The sequence below is a fragment of the Anabrus simplex genome, chromosome 8 (assembly GCF_040414725.1).
Source record: "Anabrus simplex isolate iqAnaSimp1 chromosome 8, ASM4041472v1, whole genome shotgun sequence".
NCBI lineage: Eukaryota > Metazoa > Arthropoda > Insecta > Orthoptera > Tettigoniidae > Anabrus > Anabrus simplex.
Genome location: NC_090272.1, coordinates 214,129,868 through 214,149,453, shown reverse-complemented (window position 1 = coordinate 214,149,453; position 19,586 = coordinate 214,129,868). Strand labels below are relative to the sequence as shown.

Here is a 19,586-nt window from a genome sequence, read left to right as displayed (position 1 = left end):
AGTTAGGAACATCTACAGACCTGACCTAATTTCTTTTCTCTTTTTTTTCAGTAGTATAGTAGCTAATTTCTCATTACATATGAAAATAATTTTCATAACTTACAATAGTGGTGAGGATGAAGCTATCACCTTGTTCATACAACTGCAAAAAATTAGTTAAACTCTACAGTCATACCAGAGCTGTATTCCTACAGGCTAAGAGAAGCAAGACTTACAGAGGAGTTCTGAAACTGAGCCGGTCTCCTCACCAGCACTTCTACGGGGTCTCTGCTGAAGGGTCGCTTTTCAAGATCGTGACTGCTACCGTCCGTGCAGCTGCAACATGAAAGATAAAGTGTGAGCAACAGGAACATGGTGTAAAGAAAGTGTGAGCAACAGGAACATGGTGTCGCTGAGGAAGGTATATAAGAGACTACACATCTTACCTGGCACGACTCTCCTTCAGTTTCCTCTGCAGACGGATGTACACGCATATACACACGATGACGACAAGGAATACAGCGATGGTGGCTCCACCTGCAATGCTGGCTGTCTCCAGCATCACTCGCTGCCGGGACGCTACAAGGACAATCGCTTATCATTAGAACTTGCTTGGCATAGATTTTTAAAATTTAACTTATCAGTACAATGTGAAATAATTCTCTTCCCTCAGACACACAATACAACATCCACCAGGACTAACACCTTGCACAGTAATACACACAGTTAACTTGCTAACTCTTAAGACCCAAAAAGATGCTTAAAGGAAAGGTTGACAGATTCACCATTTTGTTTACAGAAGAAGGAGAAGAAGAAGAAGAAGAAGAAGAAGAAGAAGAAGAAGAAGAAGAAGAAGAAGAAGAAGAGATCCAGGCTATTATATAAAAAGGGTATTATGGCAAGATAAAGGCCACAAAAGGGATTAAAAATAAAATCTCACAGACCTTATAAATCTAATACCATTTTGTTAGAAAAGAACAAGATTTAATTGAAGAGACCTAGACAGGAAAATGAGAACAGGAACCTGGTTCAAGTATGTGGACTAGGAAGAGTATCACAGTTGCCGCACGTCTCAAAAGACATGAAACCTTAGTGGGAAGGGGTATATTATATTGTACAACACAAGGATGATAACATTACACCTTCCAAACACATGAACTACAAAAACAAATTATTTATTTTAATATTGCCAGTGGGATGTGTGGAAGAAATATAGAAGAAATATAGCATGTTCTCACAAGAGAAGACAAAAGCTAATTGTGTTTGCTCAGTTTTGAGATCAGCTAAGGCACAGTACTGACATGGGTACTACCCAGAACAATAAACCTCACCTTACATGGTCACACCACCACTAAGAGTGAAAGCCTACTTTTACTGCTACTACCAAAAGTTGGGGACAGGGCTACAGAAATAAAAAGGAAATCTTACCTTCTCAAAACTGATAAAATGTATGAAACCAGAAGAAGCTGGCTCAAAACAAGATAGAGACTCTGTCAAAGTAACACAGCCTCTCCATTTTCTGGCCAATATAGAAGCTAGAGATTAGCTTAGCAGGAACACTCCATCAGTGAGAAACATCATTGAAGATCCACATTCTGGACTTTCTAAATGAAAGTTCAGAGCAGACTGAGATTGCAGAGTTATGGTGACCAAATCAAACAAAACAAACCCCTTGGCACTTGCACCCTCATGGTCCTTCGTCTATCAAGTGACCCCTGCTCAGTTTGAAGGTCTGCAGATTAAGGTGTGATGTGTGGTTAGCATGATAAATCCACTAGGCCGTTGTTCTAGGCTTTCTAGTCAGAACCGCTAGCTCACCGTAAGATAGTCCTCGACTGTTCTCACGTACACCGAGTGGACTTTGAACCAGTCCATAGGTCCTAGTAAAATTCTCCCATCTGGCCAAAAATTGCATCCCGGGCCTCCTGGTAAGAGGTAGACTCATTAACCCTAAACCGTGCAGTCAGCAATGATGGCCAAGCATGCTACATATATTACACAGCTATAACAGGTGGTGTCTTCCAGACTTTAACTTGAAGGAAGTGAAAGAGGAAAAAGATACTATAGGTATAGTCTCCACTCTCAGATTTAAAACTTTGAGCCTCAGTGTCTGAGCTTGAGAATAGGGCATGAAGAACAATGGTGTAAATTTAAAGAGTAAGAAAATCATGTTTAATGGGTCACTTAACAGGTTCTGTTTGAAGATAAATCTGATTGTGTTAACAATTTTCCTTTACTAGAATTAAAAGGAGACTGGGAAGAATGACAAGTTTTTATAAATATCATATTTTAAAAAAATGTGACAACATGATAAAGATAGAATTTCATGATCTACAAAAGAAATTGAATTTTATTTCTTCAGGGGAGCTATTAATTAAGAAAATATATTCTATTTGTATTATCCAGGGATCAACAGCAAAGTGTTCTAATTATAGCAAGGGATAGTTAAAGAGTTTTTGAGAAGCCAAAGAATTGATGATTTATAAGAATATGACTGGTTCTCAACTTACGTAAATAGGATCCATCCAGGTCTTTGAATTCGCATCTCTGACCCATGTATCCATCTGCACATCTGAAAAGAAAATAATATATATTACATCAATGGCATTACATCAATAACAATATTAAATTGTGGTAACCAGAAGATAACCACAGATATGGAGTTAACCGGATCATGTGAAAATGGAGACTAGCTTACTCAACCAAAATAATGGATTTCTATTGGACAAAGCCTCTCTAAAGAACCAGAGAAACAAGGAAATGCCATTTGGTCCTTGTTTCAATGACGGTGAAATCCTGACGTTCACCTCCCCGCAGTAGAGAGGGGGAAACGACTGCATATAAAAATAATATTTTATATACAGACGGCTAACGAATGAAGGGACCGATTATCTCCCGGTATGACAATGGGGTGGTACATAGTGCCTTATTTAAAATTTCTCTTTGACTATGTCATAAATAATAGTGTAATACCAAATGAATGGAAGGAATCTATAATAATACCAATTTATAAAGGAAAGAGTGATAAAAAGAAACCAGAGAACTACAGACCAATCAGCCTGACCAGTATAGTTTGTAAAATACTGGAGAGTTTAATATCAAAGTACCTCACAGGAATATGTGATGATAAAAACTGGTTCATGAGAAGCCAGTATGGATTTAGAAAGAAATTTTCTTGTGAGGCACAACTGGTAGGATTTCAGCAGGACATATCAGATCAATTAGATTCAGGAGGCCAGTTAGATGGCATAGCCATAGATCTTTCCAAAGCCTTTGATAGAGTAGAACATGGAATATTATTAAAGAAATTGGAGGGAATAGGATTGGACGTAAGGGTTATACGTTGGATAAAAACATTTCTAAATTCAAGGGTTCAGAAAGTCAAAGTAGGAAATAATGTATCGCAGGAAGAGAAAGTTTGTAAGGGAATTGTACAGGGTAGTATAATTGGTCCGTTACTTTTCTTAATATACGTAAATGATTTAGGGAATAATATAACATCAAAAATAAGATTGTATACAGATGACATAATTGTTTATAGGGAAATAAATAACATTGAGGATTGTTCAGAATTACAAAGGGACCTTGAGAGTATCTAACAATGGGAATAACAATGGGAATAGCAATGAGAATAATATGAAGGTTAATGGAGGCAAATCAACTGTTACAACATTTACAAACAGGAGCTTTAAAACTGAATTTGAATATACTTTGGATGAGGTAGTTATCCCAAAAGATGTCAAGTGCAAATACTTAGGTGTGAGATTTGAAAGTAATTTGCACTGGAAGGGTCATGTGGATGACATTGTTGGGAAAGCATACAGATCGTTACATGTCATAATGAGGCTACTTAAAGGATGCAACAAAAAATTAAAAGAGAAAAGTTACTTGAGTATGGTTCGTCCATTATTGGAATATGCAAACAGTGTTTGGGATCCTCACCAAGAATACCTAATAAAAGAAATAGATAGTGTGCAGAGGAAAGCAGCAAGATTTGTAACAGGGGATTTCAGGAGAAAGAGTAGTGTATCAGAAATATTAAAGGAACTTGGGTGGGAAACTTTAAGTAAGAGAAGGGAGAAAACTAGACTTATAGGATTATATAGAGCCTATACAGGAGCATGGGGAGATATCTGTGAGACGCTTCATTTGGAAAATTATTATATCGGCAGGACTGACCACAAACATAAAATTAGAAGGAATTTTATCAGAAGCGATTGGGGTAAATTTTCATTCATTGGGAAGGGTGTGAAGGAGTGGAACAGTTTACCAGGGGTAGTGTTTGATCCTTTTCCAAAATCTGTACAGATATTCAAGAAGAGAATAAACAGGAACAGAGAAAATAAAATGAAATGTTAGAGGGCATTCGACCAGTGCCGGTTAATGTAAATAAAAAATGTGTGTGAATAAATTAATCCCATCTCCTGGTCTAAGGAGTTTGGACAGCCAAAGTAGGGGACTGCCTGTAGGGGTGAAGTATAGTGGGGACTTCGAGGGCCCTGGGACCGCTACGGTAGCTGTGAAGGCCCTTCAGGAACTCTGAAAAGTGGTGGCAAAAGGGGCTCTGGTTAAGACACAGCAGGTCGTTATGCTACTTAGGTTCCAGAATGGGTTAAAAAAAAAAAAAAATCATAAATAAATAAATGCAATGTAAATTTTAATCTTATACCAGTTTTATAGTATCATTTGAAGTAATTCCACATACTGTATATCAGTTGACTATATTTGTAAGTAGTACAGGAGATATTATAAGCAGAATTTTGTAAACAATAAAAATTGATTAAGGATGAGCTGGGTGTTTAATAGAAAAATTTGTTACATAAATTGTATAATATTGTATTACAGGAAAATCTTCTTCTTGTTAATTTAATATTTAGTGCTTGACAATAATGTTAGTGTACCATTTGCCACCGAGGTAGACACCTCATTTGCAAATAAAGAGATTTTGATTTGATTTGAGATTTGATTTGATTTGATTTGATTTGATTTGATTTGATTTGATTTGATATAAGGAGATCCCCTATACCAAGTGCCAACAGTCTCTTTGAGAGTGGATGAGCGGGTATGGGTAAGGGCACTCTATTGTCCTGGGGACAAGAAATTGTTCCCAAAGGCGGAGGAACCAGTTTGGTCAACGGTATTAGGATGCAGAAGGCAACGGGAAACCACTGCATTAAAGGTCCTGAGAGATATTCCAATAAATCCACATGGCATGGCTGCAACGTTAAGATCGGAGCTGGCCGTGTGGATCGTCTACCTCCGTTTGGAGACGACGGCTTAAGAAGAAATTGGAGCAAGGTTCAATCAGTCATTCTTTCCCCACAATAATACACCCATTTTGATCAGATCAAAATGTCCTGTACTTTTCTTCTTTGGTGCGACTGGATAAGAAGTGGTACTGACAGGTTTTACCATTCCATCTTATTTATGAACCATCGATCAATGTTCTTAGACTTTTCATTTGCTGAAATGTCATGACAAACTGTGGTCATTCACTCGACTTTTAACATTGCCAGGAATTTAACCAAATTAATAGGTAGCAAACTATTATAACCGTTATATAAAAGGTGAATCCCTGCAGAACCCCATGGCGCTACAGCCCTGGCTGGCCTTGGCCCACCAAGCGACCGCTGCTCAGCCAGAAGGCTTGTGATGCGTGGTCAGCGCGACAAAACCTTTCGTTCCTTATTCTTCGGTTTCTAGACCGGGGCCGGTATATCACTGTCAGACAGCTACTCAACTGTAAGCTGACTGGACCTCGAACCAGCCCTCAGATCTAGTCCTGGCCGAGAATCGAACCTGGGGGCCTCTAGAAAACAGACAGCCTCGCGGGGACGGGTAAAAAAAGTATTCCAATATGAAGGTGGCTGCTTTTTGTTTTAAAATAATTGGCGGTAACTGCCTAGCCAAAGCTGTAAAGGTATGCTCCGCTCACCCAGAAAGACACGAGTTTTGATTCCCTGTCAGGAATTCGAATATATAACACACGAGATACCCAGAGGTTCACTAGGCGCGAGAACCAGGTTAATTTCTGGTGACAAAGGCGGCCGGGCATAGCTTAGAGCCCATATAATGGAACCTTAATTTTCCACTCCTCCAGGGGTCTTCATGGCCTGCTTTTCAAATAACTGTCATCTTAGACTTTAAGGGCATGTCAACACCTTGCCTTTGTCACCTGCATAGCCGGATTGAGTCCCGTTGATGAAAAATAGTCACGATCAGAATATTGGCCGGCAGGGCAGGAGAGGTGGTGGTATAGAATTCACTAAATTGCGTGTCAAAAGGGCATATGACGCTGCTGACGGTGATTCGTCCGGCGGATGGCCCCTTGGTGTTATTCGACAGGAGTAGGCTATATGCCGGCACAGGGTTTCACCCTTTCCCTTCCTACTATCACATATCACGTCATTAATTTCATCTCATTAACTCCTCCGATGAAGCTGACGCCAGGAAGGACACCCGGTCGTAAAAAACTGGCTACGAAGATTGATCTCACTTCATACGCAATGCCGTAGAGAAACGGACAAGGGTTGGACACACACATACATAGTAGTATTATCTAGTCCCATTCTGATCTCTGAATACAGCATGTATACTCTACTAATGTACAATATACTGTAGCAATACGACATTGTTGACAAGTTCTTTTGCCACCCGCAAGGGAAGGGAAATAAAGTACAACTAATGCCGCTACTATAATAATTCACGTTCCAACATATCACATGCAAGTCTGTCATTACAAACAGGCAATCTCTACAAGACGACCACGTTTCTGACCAGCACAGTCTTTTAGTGAACAGACCCTGTACAAAATGAACACCAACAGAGAGAGAAATTGTATTGCTTTTCAATATCCCGCCCCCTCCTCTTCCCTCTCTCTTTCTCTCCATAGGCTTTGAAACGTTAAACAGTTTAAGAAGTCGTATCGATAAATTCCTCTGGCTGGGACAGAGGGTAAGGGACAAGGTGTGCAGGCGCCAGGGGTTGCTAATCTGCTGAGAGTCACGTTCCGGCACGAACCCCGGTGGTAATTACTCTAGCACCAGTACATCAAGAAGCAATGATGAAAAGAATTGACAGCAGCAAGGTGGCGCTAATCCTCGGTGCTGCTGCCCGCCCACGGACTTACCTGCCAGGAATGTGGTGTTCTCACGGCTCCTGCCTCCTACCAATTAGTTCTGCTCGAGGACCAGCCCGCTCTGTTAACTACTCCAGTTTCACTCCACCTCCAACTATGACCTAATTTTAACTGTCCAGACAAGGGGTAGCTAGCTAACATTAACTGAATATAGGAGCGAAGTTCCCTTAAGACAAATCTAACGGACTAGTACATCCATGAACACTCACATACTACTACTAATAATAATAATACTGCCGTGTGCCGTCTTCCAGCAATTCAGTATCGCCTGTGACAAGGGGTAGTTTTGTCTGCTATCCATTTATAAAATTCCTGTAGTATTTTGGATCGGTGTGGTCATCTGTATTTTCAGGCAGACTAATGACAAAATGGACTGAATAATGTTACGTTACATACATGTATTATGTAGCAAATGAACCAACATTTCCTTCAGCATTTGAGTTTTAAAGTTTTAAATGGAACTTAAAAACCTACACTTTCTACTACTTCGAACTCTCTGTCTCTCACCTCGAATATTACTTTCTAGCAAGAGTCACCTGCAGTAATGAAAGGATGTTTCCGTCAGTAACCTCGGCAGTGACACTGACAAAGGTGAGCTCTGTGATCTGCCACATTGGTACTCATTTTATGCCCCCTCCCACTAGAAATGATATTGACTTTCCTTAATTCTTCGCTCTCAGAACGCGAAAACGAACACACGTTTTCGAGAGTGAACCGAGCATGCCTTTAGCACCTCGGCTAGACAGCCTTCATATTAACTTGGAGTGTCCATCAAATAACGTCTAGGCACGTTTAGGAACATTTTTCTAACGACGAAAGACAAACTCCCTCGTATCCCAGTCAGGAGAGCTTCTAGCCCCTGTTCAACGTTTGTCATAGAACTTGCCTTGGCAAATCTTTTGGGTCTGGAAAGCACAGATTATAAATGTATTAGAGCACATTTACACACGAAAGTTCAGCAGATAATTAGTTTTCAGAATAATTGCTGATGAATTAGGGACAAGTATGAGAACAGTATAGTTCGATTCCTTGGTTGAATAGTCAGCGGAGTGGTCTCCGCTCGATTGCAGACTGGGCAGGGATTTTAACCTCTCGCTCGGACACTGGGTTTCGTCTACACACAACAGACCAACCAACCACGGCATCCGGAAGTAAAACTGGGTCAAATCCGCATTAAATGACAACCACAATAAATTGGGAAAAGGCTAAGAAGATGATGTTTGTTGTTTAAAGGTGCCTAACATCTAGGTCATCGGCCCCTAATGGTACGAAATGTAATGACAAATTAAAAGTTCAAAATCATCCACTGACTAAAATAAAAAATGTCATGAACAATGAATGGAGGGATGTGAATTTAAAAACAATCAGTGGATCCGACTCAAAAACTATCATAAAAATAGTATTACTGACCAAGGGACCACTTCTAATGCACAATCCTGAATCGAGGAGGCTTGTTGGCTAAAGGGGTCCAAAATCCAGGACAACGGCCCCTCATAATACAGTAGAGATTATAGCTAGTAAAGTAGAACCATGGTATTTGTCATGTTGGGGTACTAATCAAAAGTAGCGTAGACTCACGGTGTTCCACACATGATGGTACAACTCACAAGTATTGTACGTCGCACAAGTAACGCAGACCTATGGTGTTTCTCACATAATGGCGCCACTCATAGGCATCGCAAACCCATGGTGTTCCTCACCTACGTGTACTAATCACGGACGCCGGTATTCCCGTGGTGTTCCTCATATAGTGGGTACTAATCACAGGCAACGCAGACCCACGGTGCCGTTCATATAGTGGTACTAATCACAGGCAACTCCCAGACCCGTGGTGTTTCTCACAATGATGCTAATCACGGGTACTGGAAACCCACAGTGAACCACTCTCTGCTACTACTAACCACAAACCTCTGGTGTACCTAATATAGTGGTACTACCCGCAAGTAAAGGCGACCCTTGGTGTTCCACGCGAGATGGTATTAAATCAAAAGTAGTTTCATGGTTCTAATACAATCTTCCCTTGGTCGCCCCTTTTAGTCGCCTCTCACGACAGGCAGGGGATACCGTGGGTGTATTTTTCGCTTGCAGCCCCCACCCACAGGGGGTAACAGAGAGAAACAGAAGAAAAAGAACGAATCCGTCACTTCGAAAAATGAAGTAACGGACGAAGAAAGGCAAGGGCCACGAAGGGCGTGAAAATGAAAGACTCCCTAGGCCTCGAATGCTCTAATACCGTCGGGGGTCAGAAAAGAACGAGAATTGACCAAGGGAGGTCGGACAGGATAGACGAAAGTGAGGAGCCTGGCACAAATAAGTGGAAGCAATGCCAGGACTCAGCTAAGGGGCCCGTGGTCGCCAACCCACACTCCCAAGTTGAGAGCACCTTGGGCGCCTTTTAGTCGCCTCTTACGACAGGTAGGAAATACCATGGGTGTATACTTCATCTGCGTCCCCCACCCACAAGGGGTAGGCTAAGAAGGAGAAGGAGGCGTGTACATTATAGACAATGGCTATATTTTTGCAGTAACTAACTAAATGAATATCTTCCACAACAAAACTATTACCTGAAAATGTGTGTTTCTCATTCTGCAATGAGAAGCGAGAAGAGGCAGGGAACTGCGGGACGAAAATGTTTGAAAAAATAGCTGTCGTAAATAGAGTGTACAGTGTATTTTAAGACAACAGCTTGAGGAAAAGATGGTCAAAAGGTCAAAGAAAATAATAAATATTACAGTGGCGCTTTGCCCTTCTTGGTTGGTGTGAGCCAAGCAGTTCTAAGTAGCAGTGGGAGGCAGAACAACGAGTGGGCTGCGCTCGACAATACCAACGAAACCGGAAATTAGATGCAGTGCCATCTGGCTGCGTGAGATGCGAGTTTAACTACAGGCTTCCTCAGTACATAGGACAGCTAAAGTTTAGATTCCTATCCTATTCCATCCCATCCTCCTAAACATTATTTTTCCGATCTATACTGATATGAAATGTATCTTGAAAGCCAACAGTACACTTACTGGTGACTCTGGATCTAGTCCTTTTAGTCCTTTCTCACTATTTATCACTTTTATTTTTTATTATATATATATATATATATATATATATATATATATATATATAATATTTGTTTTACGTCCCACTAACTACTTTTTAAGGTCTTCGGAGACGCCGAGGTGCCGGAATTTAGTCCAGCAGGAGTTCTTTTACGTGCCAGTAAATCTACCGACACGGGGCTGTCGTATTTGAGCACCTTCAAATACCACCGGACTGAGCCAGGATCGAACCTGCCAAGCTGGGGTTAGAAGGCCAGCGCCTTAACCGTCTGAGCCACTCAGCCCGGCATTTATCACTTTTAAGCCCGTCTGGATATGCTTTTCCTTGACATAGTAAATGAAACCTCTTCAAAGAGGAGAAAAACTGCCGTTCCGACAAAGGTAGATCCACACATTTGAAAGGTTTTCATTCGTTGGAGATGTTTAAGAATCGCAAGTGTATTTTGAAGATTAGCATATTCTGGAATACCACAAAACTTTTTCGAACACAAGAGAAAAGCTGGAATTGCTAAGATTCAGTAAATAATTGAGCAAACTATCTTTTATTCCTTTAACAATTTCCACTTTTCCTCTAGGAAATAAATAAAAACTCAAAGTAAAACAGCACAATGAAACCGTCAAAAGGTACGTCATTTCTGTAACACATTTAACTGTACCAAACCAATGCTCTTGAGACATTACTGTTTGTCGATGACGTTGTATCGATCAGGGACAACGTGGTATTGCTTCAGGAGGCATCCGAACAATGGTGTAAGTGCTACGAGATATTGGACTGAAAGTGAACCGCTCAAAACCGAGTATCTATACTGCACTTTCAAGGATCCCTTGGCTCCGTGGTAGAACATTTGGGCGGATTTGATGATGAAAGGAAAGCTGTACATGACAGTGGCTGGACTTGCATTCATTCCAAATGCCCAGCATTTGGTAAACGCCACGAAGATGAACGTGCTTAGAATATCAGGAGTTTAGAAGAAGGCCCACATCCGAAATGAAAGCATCAGAGGGACGTCACACGTGAAGTAGTCGATGGAAGAGAAGGTTCAGAGAAAAGGTTCGAAAAGGTGAAAGAACAGGACGTAAGCTATATAGCCAAAAGTACATTTGAACTTCAGCTACCCGGGGTACGAGGCATAAGAAGAAGGCCTAAGAACATCTGGGGCAACAACAATAACAACAGCACAAGCAGCTGCCAACAACAAAACGCAACTACTAATCCCGGAGGAACTGCAGCAGCAGCTTCACAACCAGGACGTCATCAACGAAGTACATCAACGGCAAAGCGGAGAACAAGAAGAAACAAAAGTGCTCCTTTATTTACACTCATGTGTTTCCGAGATCACTGTGCAGCACAAACTACAGATCGTCAGGAGTAGGAGGAATCTGTGACTCACCTCACTTTACCTCTCTAGTTTTACATGCCGGTTGATATTGTGATCACAGCCACGGGAACTCCACTTTTACGTGAAATCCGAACCACAGGGACGTGAATTTAATTTCAAAAGACTCAAATGCATTTGTCAATATTCAAACCGCGACCGCCTTGGTGTGAATTCAGCGACGATGTTCACTCCCTATCACGCCCGCGTAGGTATTTACACTGGCCAGTTGTTGCCTATTCTCAGACTCCGCAATCCCCACCATCATCATCATCATCATCTAGACATCATCCCGACAAACAAATTAATGAAACACTCCCTGTGCCAGAAGATAGAACATTTTCTCCAATGACTGATTAATTTTTATTTATTTCGAACCATTCACATTACATACTTTAAGCGAACGAAATATGCCACCCTACATTAATTCTGAATTGCGTACCTTCTAGGCCTTTCTTAGAGGAGACGCTAGACATTGTGCGTGAAAAACTGGAATTTAAAGTACTATGTCATGATGACCAAAGATTAGAATAATATCCTTAACCGTCCGATTCTGGCAGAAAGAATTCTCACCCTTGATCGAAGATACATTTTCTAAAATCTATATTAGCTGGTATTATCGCAATCACCAAAGTAGTCCTCACCAGCCCCACTGTCTTAAAATCATTCTCCAACAACGTATGTAGTGTGGTTTGTTAAAAGAAAGGTGAACCACATTGAAGATCACTGTTGCCAATGAGGGTGATTACGAGTAGTCCCGAGCTCAATGTAAGATTACGTTATTTTCCTAACCTTAAAACAGCAGACAGTCCTCCTGGAAGACGGTGCGGTAGAATTACGTCAAGTGCGGCCAGAGAGACTGTGTGTAAATTCAAACGTAGTTACTTGAAATTGTGGTGGCTGCGGAGTGCTTTGTCTTTCGTTTTGAAGATCTTTGTGAAACAAATGGCAACTTGCATGATGTTATGTAGCTACAGATGTAGAAGTAACTTCCGGAGGCTAACAAGCAACATGGGTGCTAACTTTATTGACGACTGAAAGTGAGCGCTTACTTTTCCAAGATTTGCGTGACAGTTTACTACCCACAGCGATTACTGCATGGAAACTGATGAAAAGGCAATCTGCGTTGATTTTTGTAAGGATCGTCTTCACAATACGGGAAGGAAACAAGAAAATTAAGAAATTAAAAAGACCATGCCTTAAATTTGTATACAAAAATAAGGGGGGGGGGGGGCTCTAACAGGAAATACTGAAAACTGTTGCAGGAGTAGGACAATACTTCTAAGTTATTTTATTTTTCGTTTTAGAAAAACGACATTAGCATTAAAAACTGACAAAAGGACAGGATGTGCAAAACACACCGCTCGTAAGTCATCTTCGTAAATCATCGAATCGCTGAACGGGCATCGTTATTTGTAGTATTTAATAAATCGGGTACTCACTCGCAGTTGTAGAGCAGCGACTCGCCGATGTTGACGGTGAAGCAGGTGGCTCCGTTGAGACAGTACCAGTTGGCATACGCCGGCGGGCACTCGTATGTGTGGAATGTGATGTTGGGTCGCGCCGTAGGGGACGGCGGCCGAGGCTTGGGCGTCGAGCGGCTGGAGCATGCCTCTGGAACAACAAGGTAGAGTTAGCGCACGTGGCTCGGCTCGGGTTACTGGCAAACCACCCGCCGGAAGGAAGTACACACACCGCCATTCAACACCACACAAGAAGAATATCTGCTGCACTGCTACGAACGAGAACAATCTGAATCCCTCATTTCAAAATTGCCGCAGACAAGAAGAGCAATAAAGAAAGGGTGAATTGTACAGTGGTTTAATTTATCACATCTCTCTCTCTCTCTCTCTCTCTCTCTACTACACAACCCAGCAACTTGAGAATTTGTAAGTAGCTTTCCATATATCATGATAACTCGAGTCTACAATACCAAAATATCCACAGACCTACCACGGTACAGTTTAATAGCGTGAGTGGAATCGAATTCCAGGGATATAAAGAAAACCAAAGATTCGGGTACACTTAAAACAGCTTGAGGGAGATCATGTGCGGCTAAATTTGTGAACGTACTAATTGGTTTTAGTAATCAAAGCATTTAATATTTGGCCGGCTCCGTGGCTAAGAGGTCCCGGGTGGGTCGGGGATTTTAACCTTCTCTGGCCATTTCCTCTAGCTCGGAAACTGGGAATTCGTCTTCAACATTCGATTTCATATTATTATTATTATTATTATTATTATTATTATTACATTTATGAAAATTCGCTCACTGACTCATGTCAAATTCATACATGAAAATAAATTAATAGAGTATATATCTTATGTACAGTATGCGCATCTTAATTATTTCACAGTTAATTATTTCTTAATTATTGTTTGTAGGCTAATGTTACAATAATACGCTTATAGTTAGCATAGTGTGGTACACGTTTAAACGCACTAACTACAATATCTATGAACAGTACATGCGTTTATCCTATGTGTAAATTATTTAGGCCTACATACTAGGCCTATTAATTACTTTTATGCCATCTTACTTATACATATATAGGCCTACATATTTATTTTGCTACTTGTTTAACATCGCACAAACACATCTAAGGTTTTCGGCGACGGGGGATGAGAAAGGGCCTTAAGGTACAATCCCAGCATTTACCTGGTATGGAAATGGGAAACCGTCTTCAGGGCTGTCGACGATGGTATTCGAACCTACTATCTCCCGAATGTAAGCTCACAACTGCGCGACCCTAACCACACGGCCAACTCACTCTGTGTTTTTCTGTGAATACAGTGCTTTTACGTACATATAATTTGTAACATAATCTGGCTGGATGACCTTAACTCTTACCGAATAAATGAAGCATTCCAGTAATCCATCATTTCACGAGGAAACAGTACTCGAGATTCAACGGACATACAGTGTGAAAGGAACTATCGGACTTTTTAAAGAATGAGGCAGTTGTTTTTCAGAAACATGTAAGTTTTTCAATCTGTCGGACACGAAAGTAACACTGAGAACACTATAGCATATTTGTAAAAAATAACAATTTTAAATGGAACATTATTACCGCCTAGTTCGACTTGCAATACGTACGCAATGTTGCGGAATTCCGTTATAATGCTATTCGCACCCCATAGGACGATCATCTACCAGGTGGCCCGTGCCATACGGTCTGCGGAGCACATCTGGTTGTCAGGGGTCACCTGTTCTCCTGCCACCCCTCAACAAAATTCGACAGGTGCTGCCTACCACCGTGCCGCGTATCAATACCGCGTCGCTAGCTTCAAACCAATTTCAGCTTAATGCCAACACAGGTCGGATACTGTTCCTCTTTGAGGCATTTTCAAGAATTAAATATGCAACAGGAAATACAAAACTGGAACAGGTAGTTCTTTTCAAGTATTTAGGATGTGTATTCTTCCAGGATGGTAGTATATTAGCGAATCGAATCAAGGGGAAGCAAAGGTAATGCATTGAGCTCGCAGTTGAACTCAACAGTATTCTGCAAGAAACGAAGTCAGCTCCCGGACGAAACTATCTTTACACAGGTCTGTTTTCACATGACTTTACTGTACGAGTTGGAAAGTTGGGTGCACTCAGCATATATTATTCATAAGTTAGAAGCAAGAGACATGAAAGGGATGAGAATGACTGCAGGTGCAAACAGGTGGGAACAATGGCAGGAGGGTACTCAAAATGAAAAGATAAAGGGGTAAGTTAGGAATGAACACGATGAAGCCGTACGTATAAAATTGGCTTTCGTTAAGGGGTCATGTGAGTCGAATGGAGAATAATGGACTCGGGTATGGAGGGTAAGATGAGTAAAGGGAGACCAAAGCGACGATGGTTAGACTCTGTTCTGAATGACTTAATAAGAGGAGTGGAACTAAACGAGGCCACAGAGCTGGGTTATAGAGACGCTAGGAAGTCAGAGACACTTGCAGTCTGAACGCTGAAAGGCATAACAATCTATAATGAAGATATATGTAAATTTAGTGAAAATAGGAATTAATTTCACAAGTGAAAATTATTTAGTTATTTATTATCTAATTACTATTAAAGGCAAATGAAAAATAAGCGGCACAGTTCACCATCTATACGTTGTATAAATACAAAGGAAACACAGTAATAGTTTAGCAAAGGAAGTGAATTAATAGAATTAGCTTCGGCTTCGTGCCACGTCCACTTCTGGACGACGGCATAGATTTCTGATTAGTGTCACATTAGTGTCCATTGTCCATACACGCTGAATGGGTTATCTCGACAGCACGCGATCACAACCCAAAGTCGCTTTTCTTCGAAGACCTGTCGGAAACGCGATACTCATATGAGTGTACATGAAGATAAGAGCAACTCAGCTAGTAACCGAGATCGTATGCTCAAAACTGCGAGGACGATCTTCGTATCTGCTGGCGGTTCGTAATGTGCTCCTCTCATTCACCCCATACACCACTTACCGTATAGTAAGTTACACGGTATTATCCGAACACCTGCACGCGAAGGTGAATAAGACAAATTCAAAAGCAAGCTAAAGAAATTATCGTCAGTTAAGGGATTTTTTTTTTTGCTGGTGGCTTTACGTCGCACCGACACAGATAGGTCTTATGGCGACAATGGGATAGGAAAGGCCTAGGAGTTGGAAAGAAGCGGCCATGGCCCCAGCATGTGCCTGGCGTGAAAATGGGAAACAACGGAAAACCATCTTCAGGACCGCCGATAGTGGGATTCGAACCCACTATACCCCGGATGCAAGCTCACAGCCGCACACCTCTAACCGCACGTCCGACTCGCCCGGTATTTAAGGGAACTAACTTGGTGATGGAACTGATTCTGTTACCTCTCATCGTGTGTCATTAGGAAATTTCTTGGAAATGAATCTCAGTCAAATGTCCCGAGGTCGTCGGCTAGCGTAACAGGGGCAAGAGTTCAAGATACGACACCGACCGACTAAATATGGGACCCGGAAGCCAATGATAGTTTAAGTCAAAGGAAAGTAGTAGATTATTAATTGGTAAATTATAAATTAATTATTAAACATAGTTTTGAGAAAGTACTCTGCACATATGCACAGAATTATTAATTTCAGCCATATTGAAATCCACTCAGTGCTATTGTCTGAGAGGATTCGTTAGGCTGACCACGCGCACCTCAATCAGCCGTCACTTGGTAGCGCAAGGCCCATCAGAGCGGTAGAGATACGTAAAATCTTGATCTCTGAATGGTCACCAACCATCGAGTAAAGTAGGGTAACTTGAACTCCCCCGAGTGGTCTCTTCCGCGCCATCACACCAGCTATCTCCATCAGCACACACGCACGTGCTCATCCCCGCCGAACACAGTCACGTATCTGCTATCAATGAAGACCACCCGTTACGATGTGCAGAGTTTGGGGACAACTGGCTCGATATTAAGCGTCAACATGCTAGATTAGTATTGAAACACTTACTGTCTACAGCTTTGAGAGGACTTGTTTACTACTAATACTATGAAACCCAGCCTCATGAGCATTTTAATACGTACTAAATTAAATACAATCTCGACATATTTCCTTTAATATTAAACGATCTGTGAATTTTCGTCAAGCACTATCAATTAGAACATTTTATTAGGTATTTAAACTTATTTATTGACAAAAGAACCAAGCGGGATGGCCGCTACGGCTATGGAGCCAAGCTCTGCATTAGGAAGACGCGTGGGTTCGAACCCCACCGACGGCTGTCCTGAGAATGGTTTTCTATGGTTTCCCATTTTCACTTTCAGGAAAATGCTGTGACAGTTCCTATTCACATGCCACAGCCAATTCTTTCCACTTTTTTCATCCACCATCCTTCATTTCGTCTTCTTTAGCTCCTCAACTGAGGATGGCATCAGGAAGGGCACCTGACCGTAAAAATATGCCACAAAATTCATCTCAGCTCATCCCCGATCCCGTAAATAAAAACGGGACTAAGGGGTAGACATATGGTTAAGTGATTTTTTCCTTAATAAGAAGGCGCCATGATTCGTAATTTTTCCTCTTGTTCAAACGCGAAAATGTCCCTATACTTGCAAAAGGAATTGAATTTTGAAGGCCTGAATTGATTTTATTGAAATATTAAAACACAAAAATAATATTTTACGAACAACACACCTGATATTGGAGCAAAGTGTGTTGCGTATTTGAAAATCTGCATGAAATATTGCTATAACAACAGGAGGAAAGAGAGATAGGCCTAGTGTGACAAAATATGCACAATGATCAAAATACCCTCTATATATTACAATGCGAGACTGAACTACGAAGTGAGAAGGGAATATGGGCAAAGCGAAGTTCAATCATAGAAAAATAAGGTTCTGTCTCGCCTGGCAAGACGCACCCCAGCGCTTACCGGGAGGGCCTGAGGAGATTAGCCATCTGCCTGTCCGTCAGGATTAGTGTTACACGATGAACAGGCTAGATACTTTGCCAGGGTGTGTTAACAGTTTAGCCGATTATGTACTGTGAATCTCCATTCAAGAACTAGCACAAAGTAATTCTACAGAGGCCGACTACTACCTACTTTACAGAATTAAACAAAAGAAAAACATCGCGTTTCTTCTGCAAACGATTGGAAAACAAGCAGTCAGTACTCATAGTCAACCAAGCAAGTCTTACTTTCTCACAACTAAAATTAATAACTAAATAGCTAAATAAAAACTAAATCAATCAATCAATCAATCAATCAATCAATCAATCAATCAATCAATCAATAAATACATACATACATACATACATACATACATACATACATACATACATAGAGTACGCGAACTTTTTTCTTGAGCCCTGAACTCCATAGTGATGAATGGGAACTAGGGTTCAAGAAAAAGTTCGCGTACTATAATAAATAAATAAATAAAGTTAACTGTGTGCTGAAAAAAGTTACATTAATTTCTCCAACAAAATCCAGTGAATTATATCGCTTACTTTTCACCCGTGTTCTTCCACAACAGAAAATTCCACGAGTTTCCTCTCCAAGATCCTACAGTACATCCAACGGACCCGAAGGAGACCGGAGTCTCCCGAGATTATTTACGCATTACTCCCACTCGTGCCACTTCATCCGTCCCTACTGGATCTATCTCAGTCAATTCGACCTTGTCGCTGTGAAGTGTCTGGGAATTTCTTTATGGCTCTCCATCTTTTTCTATTTTGATCCGACACACGAAGTAGTGGAGTGGTAAACAATGTCCATAATCTACTTCACACCATTAAGTCCCATTCTTCACAGGCGTAGTTATTTAAGTACAATATATGCATCAATTCATCCTTAGAGACTGTCTAGAAAAACGTGCTCTTAAAGATGAAGATTTTAAATTCGAAACGTTATATTCTCCGTAAGAGTTCTGCACAATTCTGAAGTCAATTTAAAGATTTTTCAATCAAGGACAAGCTAACACTTAATAAATACGACGCAATATCCGAGCATCATAAAAAAAATATTTTACGATGGGAACGGTGCGTCAGTTCCTTTCGCACGGTGTGCTACTTGCATGCAGTTGAGAGACATAGGGAAACTACCTATTTCTTAAGAACACTGACTAGATCTTTTCAGCAAACTATTTTAACGACAGAAGACAACGGTCGATTTAAAAAATGATAAGCTTCATTCTACCTTAAGCATACATCTTAATGTAAGTTACGATCTTGTATTAAAGTAAATCTTTGGACTCTCTTCGTTCGTATCGGCTGTAATGTTACAGAAGACGACTTTCAAAGCGTTTGTCATATAACAAGGATCTTATGTGTTGTGCTGAACTGTGTGCAAGCCCCTGGTTACATTATTACATCTCCATCTATTCTCACCTCAACCATCAAGCAGGTTGTTTCAATAACAACCGAAAACTGTTGTCATTTTCCTCTTGTCAAATGTGGTCACAAGGGAGGAAGAAGCGAGTGTGATAACCCCGTACCACATTCATTGTTTTTCTCTGAATGGTTTACCTCGCTATACTCGCACCTGACATGAGACAGACCAACGACAATACCGTTTGACTATGGTTACACCAAGGCCGAAGTTGCGTTG

General features: G+C 41.0%; 1 protein-coding gene across 3 annotated transcripts in view; it reads right to left on the bottom strand.

Moving 5' to 3' along the window:
* Window positions 1–19,586, bottom strand: part of LOC136878711 (protein spitz) — a 746,457-nt gene that overhangs the window by 10,286 nt on the left and 716,585 nt on the right. For all 3 annotated transcript variants that reach the window (XM_067152153.2, XM_067152152.2, XM_067152151.2), the window contains 4 exons: window positions 12,983–13,154; window positions 2,490–2,551; window positions 426–558; window positions 216–315 (listed from right to left, as the gene is read on the bottom strand). In XM_067152153.2, the coding sequence (XP_067008254.1) occupies window positions 216–315; window positions 426–558; window positions 2,490–2,551; window positions 12,983–13,154 (467 nt within the window). The remainder of the gene's footprint in view (window positions 1–215; window positions 316–425; window positions 559–2,489; window positions 2,552–12,982; window positions 13,155–19,586) is intronic.